The sequence below is a fragment of the Bactrocera latifrons genome, unplaced genomic scaffold (assembly GCF_001853355.1).
Source record: "Bactrocera latifrons isolate USDA-ARS-PBARC rearing strain unplaced genomic scaffold, ASM185335v1 scaffold_32, whole genome shotgun sequence".
NCBI lineage: Eukaryota > Metazoa > Arthropoda > Insecta > Diptera > Tephritidae > Bactrocera > Bactrocera latifrons.
Genome location: NW_017536852.1, coordinates 369,606 through 376,708, shown reverse-complemented (window position 1 = coordinate 376,708; position 7,103 = coordinate 369,606). Strand labels below are relative to the sequence as shown.

General features: G+C 35.8%; 1 protein-coding gene across 1 annotated transcript in view; it reads left to right on the top strand.

The window, feature by feature from the left end:
• LOC108971071 (pancreatic lipase-related protein 2) overlaps positions 1 to 4,458 on the top strand; it is a 9,214-nt gene extending 4,756 nt beyond the window's left edge. The window contains exons 2-5 of the mRNA XM_018936892.1: positions 2,636 to 2,901; positions 2,968 to 3,129; positions 3,193 to 3,838; positions 3,908 to 4,458. Coding sequence (XP_018792437.1) covers positions 2,636 to 2,901; positions 2,968 to 3,129; positions 3,193 to 3,838; positions 3,908 to 4,326 — 1,493 coding nt within the window. The 3' untranslated portion in view covers positions 4,327 to 4,458. The remainder of the gene's footprint in view (positions 1 to 2,635; positions 2,902 to 2,967; positions 3,130 to 3,192; positions 3,839 to 3,907) is intronic.
• The last annotated feature ends 2,645 nt before the right edge of the window (positions 4,459 to 7,103 follow it).

Below are 7,103 nucleotides of genomic sequence, written 5' to 3'. Positions count from 1 at the left end.
AAAAAAAAATTTTTTAATTTTAATAAAAAAGGAAAACGACATTCAATTAAAAATCAATTGCAAAGTATTTGCAAAAGTCGAGGAAGTCGTCTTGAATCAATTTAATTGAATTCAACATTAGTTACAGCACATTTCCTCCACAGATCAGCAAAGACCTTTGTAGACAACGGCGCATTGGAGTTCAAAGAGTGCAAATTCTGGCGATAAGCTTGGTCGTCATGAAACCACTTTTCTTGTGAACACACATATACATATGTACATATATAAATGTCACAGAAATACTGCACGAGCATCAAAGAGTATAAAAATATTAGAAATGATAAGTAAAATCTAATTAAGTACATACCAGCAAGCGCTAAGTGCCTTAATTGGCACTATATTTTAATTATATACAAACAAATAAATATATGAAAAATACTATATTCCTACATACAAATATATACAAATGTACTTATATAAATTCATAATTAGAAGCGAGCCAGTTTGCAAATCGCGCTTTCGAAACAGAAAGTGAAAAATGAAAAATATAATATATATATTATAGGTGTATATATTTACATTTACATACATACATTGTTGTAGACATAATTCACAATTTAATTTAATTACACTGTTTTGCAAATTGTGTGACCACAACCTCGACTCTGTCCCACTGCTTTGCTCCATAGAACAAAGCTTCGTATTTATAATTTCGCACGAAAGTCGGGTTTAGAAAAAGTAGCAATAAAAATTGTTGCTTAGCGGCCTTTTTGAAATTCATTACAAAGTGCAATAGAGTATTTTGACGTGTGAAATATGGTAGTCATAGCAAGCCTGTTGTATTTATTTGTATTACCTGAAGCGTCATCGTTTTTGCTTATTAAAATTCCTTTCAGACTATAGACTTTGAAAGTGAAAGATACATATTTACAGTAGCGGAATTATTAGTCAGCGGAAACGAAAGATAATATGACTAATATTAATAGAATAATAATTTAGGGGCGATTTAGGGGTAACCCAAATTTCAATTCTCACATGAAAATTCAAAGTTTTTCGCAGAAAATGCACGAAAAAACAAAAGTAAAAAAATACAACATACATTTTTATTGAATAAATGAGCCTGTTCGAAACAAATTTCATCTTGAGTGTATTTATGTGATAAACATTGAATTCAGAAAGGAAAGGATTGAATATTAGATCAATTCTTGTTGCTCAGTAAGTAAGCATATACATACATACTCGAACATATACATATTTTATAAATTGAAATTGTAAAAAATAGAGCATGTGGTAACTATAACTAAAATATTTTAAAATGTAAATACTCTAAAAATACTTTTAACTTGAAATCCCTGTGATATGGATCTTCAATAAATTACAAAATTTTTATTTTATTTTTTTTTTGATGTGGCAACCCGTTTCTAAAATATTTCTTACAGTAGAATTTTTTATTATAATTACTTGAAAATACCTTTAACTTGAAATCCTGTGATATGGATCTTCAATAAATCACAAAAATTTTTATTTTATTTTTTTTTGACGTGGCAACCCGTTTCTAAAATATTTCTTACAATAGAATATTTTTAGTTTTATGGACGTGTTGTAAAATTTAATTAATTGGTTTTAAAAAAATGTATGGAAAAAGTTTTAAACGGCTGGCATCACTACTCAAAAAAATTTTTGAACAGAAAAGTTTTTAGCAATTCAAAGTTCATATTGAAGCGTTTTATTTTCTTCATTAGTTAAATAAAAAAATTTTATATTTCTAAAATTTTTTTTATTCTTTCCAAAATATTTTAAAAAGTAATCAAAGAAATTTTCGGCAGAAAAATTTTTTGTTCAAGGTGCATTTTCCAATGTTTAATTATTTCATCAATTTAAACAAACAAATTAGTTCAACAGATGGCAACTTTTCCCTAAATATTTTAAAAATTTCTAAAAAAACGACAAAAAAATTGGTAATCAAAATCCACGTTGCAATGTTTTATTTATTTTATCAATTTAACTAAACAAAATAATTCTAACAGATGGCAACCCTTTCCAAAATATTTTAAAAACTAATCAAAGAAATTTTCGGCAGAAAAATTTATTGTTCTAAGTCCATGTTGAATGTTTTATTTATTTCATCAATATAATTAAAAAAATAGTTCAAATACATAGATGGTAACCCTTTTCCAAAATATTTTGAAAACTAAACAACAAAAATTTCGACAGAAAAATTTATTGTTCCAAGTCTATGTATATTGAAAAGTTTCATATATTTCATTAATTAAAAAAAATTAAACAGATGGCAACCCTTTTACCAAATATTTCAAAAACTTTTCAAAAAAACTTTCGACGAAAGAATTTATTGTTGAAATTCCATGTTGATTAATAAAACTTTAATTTAATAAAAAGAAAAGAAGACAGTTGGCAACTCTTTTTCCAAAGTATTTTAAAAACATCCGAAATCTTTTTGTTTATAATTGGCGTATTTTTGCTATTTTATTGTGTTGAAACTATGAAAAAGTCTTGTTAGTTCGGCTAAATAAAGTATGCAAGGATAACAACATACTACCGGATCCAATCCTGATACACATGCTCACACAGTCCTAGTTCTGCCTAAATTTTGTTATCGCTAACCAAATTCACTTTTCTATTTCCATTTATCTTGCAGACGGCAACGAGGTGAAATGCTATGGTGTTTACGGTTGCTTTCCATTGAATGGACCCTGGACGACTGAGACGCGTCAGATCAATGTGCATCCACAGAAACCCTCACAAATAGAGCCACATTATACGCTCTACACAAAGCCCAGCATGGTGAAGCCGAAATTTCTAGATCTTAATGATCCGGAAGCGGTGGCACAAATGGGCATAAATCCAGCGGGCAAAATATTTCTTGTCTCGCATGGCTACCTAGAAAATGGCAATATTGAGTGGGTAAGTAACAAGACACACCGGACTATTTTCTAAGTTTTTACTTACCTTCCATTAACAATATTCCAGATGAAGGAGCTAGCCAAGACATTGCTGCAAAGCGAGGATGAAGGCAATGCCGCTGTAATACTCATCGATTGGGGCGGTGGCTCCAATCCACCTTATGTGCAGGCAGTCGCTAATATCCGTTTGGTGGGCGCCATCACCGCACATGTCATACACATGCTCTATGTAAGTCTCCCTAAACAGCGAGTCAAAATTCCTCATTTATTTCTGATTTTTTTCATCTCTCAGGAGGAGCTGCAACTGCGCGATCTACGCAATGTGCACATCATCGGCCATTCGCTGGGCTCACACTTGGCTGGCTATGCCGGCTATTACTTACAGCAAGACTTTGGCTTGAAGCTGGGTCGTATCACCGGACTGGATCCGGCGGCGCCACTCTTCTCCGAAACTGATCACATAGTGCGTTTGGACCGCTCCGACGCTGAGTTCGTGGATGCCATACATACAGACGCGAATCCGTTCATGAAAGGGGGTCTGGGCATATATCAGCGTGTCGGTCATGTCGATTTCTATCCAAATGGCGGCTCCGACAATCCCGGCTGCGATGTGCGTCTGCAGGACTACATGAGGAGTCGCAAGAGTTCTGTTTTCTTGAGTATGCAAGAGTTTCTCAGCTGCAATCACATACGCAGTTACCAGTACTTCACGGAGAGCATAGAGAACAAGTGTCCGTTCATGGGTATCACCTGTGAATCGTACGAGGCTTTCAAGGAGGGGCTGTGCTCGCGCTGCGATGAAAACGGACTGCTTTGCATGCGTATGGGTCTACACAGTTACACGGACTATAAAGAGTTGCAAGCGGTTGGCGAGTTACGCGACAATGACAAGCCGCCGGTGTTGTATCTCACAACAGCCGATAAGAAGCCCTTCTGTCGTAAGTTCTCTTTTTACGATAATCCTTAAACAATCCGCTAACTTAGCTCTTTTCTTTTGTTTACCACAGGCATTCACTACAAAATCACCGTGCGTGTGTCGGGTCACGACGAGAGCACCATGCATGGCGGCGAAATCGGCACAATCTCAGTGCGTCTCCACTCGAAAACGCGCAGTAAGAAGCTCACAGATCATATACGCTTCTCCGAGAAGGCCATGTACTTCGAGCCGGGCTTTGAGTACAGCGCTTTGGTGACGGGCAAAGGTGTGCCCGATCCGGCGTCGTACGCCTCTGTGTACTGGGAGTACCAGACGAACTTCTTGAATCCGCTTACATGGCGCATACTCTCAGCGCCGCGCATTTTCTTGGATTATATAATGATTGAGTCGCTGGAGTATCCCGACATGCAGCTGAAGCTGTGTCCACTCAACCAGAACGCGGTGATATCCGGCACGGAGAATATACTGCAGGAGAAGTATTGCAAGTGATGATTTGCATGATCCACACCATTACTGTAAATATTATCACGTGATAAGTCAATCAAATCGTCAGCTGCATATCACACACAAAATAACGGCAACTCCACAAATTCAACAAATTGCAAAGAACGAATTCAGGAAGGCGCGCACAACTGTTATCGCTTTTACGGCAAGAAGTACCGTTGCGTGAACAGAAAATAAACTTCCATATACTCACCACAGATGCCGCAAGAGAAAAGATTTACCCAAGTTAGAAACCATGCGCGAAGTGAGCACAGTATTCATGCTGTTCTCTATTGAAGAGATCACGTTTAGTGGCATTCTCTGAACAGTTTTCGCACTGTTCTCTATTTATGGGCACACTTAATTTAGCAACTACACAAACCTGTTCGCCACTCTTCGCATTGTAGAGATTTTAAACTACTCTCTTCTCAGCGTAGACCATCAACGTTTCTCTTCTCAATCAGTTGGGCAGAAAACCATAGATTTTGAGTACGGTTTTTCGTTTTCAGCTATCATACCTGTAGGAATATCACACATACTCACTTGTAAATAAAAAACATCCATTCATACATACTTAATTAGTTCATATGTACATAAATTACCTTGTAACAGTAAATTTACCTTATAACAGTATAACTACTACTATTACTACTTACATACATACATATTTATTGAATAATTTATGTGAAATTATTTTGTACCTAATTTATTTATATATTTATGTACCATAATAAGAGGATATATAAAATTACTAATAAATTTTTAAGATTTACGAATTTGTGCTGCTTAATATGGATTCTTTTTGTAAAAGTGTGTTTAGGACATATTTATTGTAAAGAAGAGTCCAATGTTGTTAAGCTCGTGGACTTCAGTCTTATATGGTCAAGGTCTGTTTTTTCGGAGATCTAACATCGTTTGGATCGTTAAGTTAGAACAAGCGGGTCATCACGGGAGCAACGCCTTGCAGCAGGGTTGTTTCGTATCCTCCTGAGGGTGTTTTCGTAGAAATCATCTCTGTAGTCACCTTGTGGGAGCGGAACCGCCTCCTAGGAGCGTCAGGAGGTCCTTCCTTAACTTTGCTGACGACATAAGACAACACGCCGACCAGACTTCGGCGCAACTAACTTCAGATATGCACTGACCGCCATTCGTAGTTGAGCCATAAACATCTACAACGACCTTCTCTCAGTGAATGGCGTACTTGGAGTCAAACCGCAACCCATTGCAGACGACGAGCTCGAGTTGCCGCCAGAAAGCACTTCGTCCTAGATACTGAAGCACGTTAAACTTTATCCAGAATCGACTTCTTTGCATACCCAGCTAACCCTACACATCTGACACCCCTCTCCGTAAGCTCCGATCCCGAAGAAATCTCGATGACAACTTATCTGAGCCAGAGTAGTAAGGAACGGGGACTAGATCAGTGTAGGCTTCGGAGTGACAATGTTAGAATGCTGCCACCTGTTTGCAAATTTTGGAAAAAAATTTTACAGATAAAAAACTCAAAGCAAATGGTAAAAAACTGGGATTAATACATGATTACCGTTGAAATTTTTTTCGCAGAGTTGCCACCTGTTTAATATTCTAAGTTCAATCGAATAGTGAAGAAAAATGAATTAATACAGATACAAACTAAGGTGGCTTAAAAATGCTTACAATTGAAAAATTTTTTTGGGCATGGTTGCCACCATTTTGTAAATTTAAAATAAAAATATTTTGTAAAAATTAAATATTACAATATGATTATGAAACAAATTCCTTCAAATAATATATTTGTTAGAGTTGCCACCTCGTTGAATGATCAATTTAAACAAATTGGAATGTATCGCATTGATTTTCAAAGGTTTTCGATTGAATGAAAAACTGCGAAATGTCTATAGATCTGTTGCGATGGTCACATGCTTTAGGAAAACGGAAAAGTTTCCGATTTGACTGCATCGAATGTTTATGCCTGCTCCGATATTGCTTTAACCGGACATCAAATTTTCCAAAGGCATGTTCTACCATCTTTCATGGTACATTACTGAATATTCACACTTCACACTTCATCCATTAAGTAAAGCTATAACGCGTAGGCTGTTTATAGGACGTGCCTAAAAACAACTAAACAAAGATGGCATTTACCTGGTAAGAGTGGCTTAGAAGCTGTTCCTTATATTGAGCTTCTTCTTGGATGCTTATCGACTCCTTGTTCCAAGTGATTCTCTTGAATGAAATAAGAAAGTAAGGAAAAAAGGATAAAAATATGTAAGGAACTTGTCTTGATAATGTAAATCCGAAGCAATTACTACTAATAAACTAAACTACAGACGCATCTACAGTGCAAATCAGTTTGAGACTTTGAGTTCAATTGAGACGCTAACAGAGACCTGATCTGATTTTTCTTTAATTACCGAACCATATCGCTTTAAATTACCCAACAATTGCAGAAATTTCTAGGCTTACCTCAAAAAGATAAATCGCCATTTCCACCTGGAGGGGGAAACTGTTGAAAGAACTCTGCCATGGTATATTTTTGTGTTGGTAAATTATCGAAAGAGTTGCTTGATTTAAGGGCACGAAAGAAATTTTTGAAAACATTTTCATAAAAATTTATCGGTCATTCGAACTACCCGAAGATGGTTTCCATATACTAAAATATGAATACCACAAAATTCAGAATTTCCGTGATGAATTTATATATTTGTAATTTTTAGTCGATACAGATGATAAATAGAACTCTTGAGATAGTACTTTTTAGGCAAGATCACAATATTAAACATAATGTTTCCAAACAGATCATG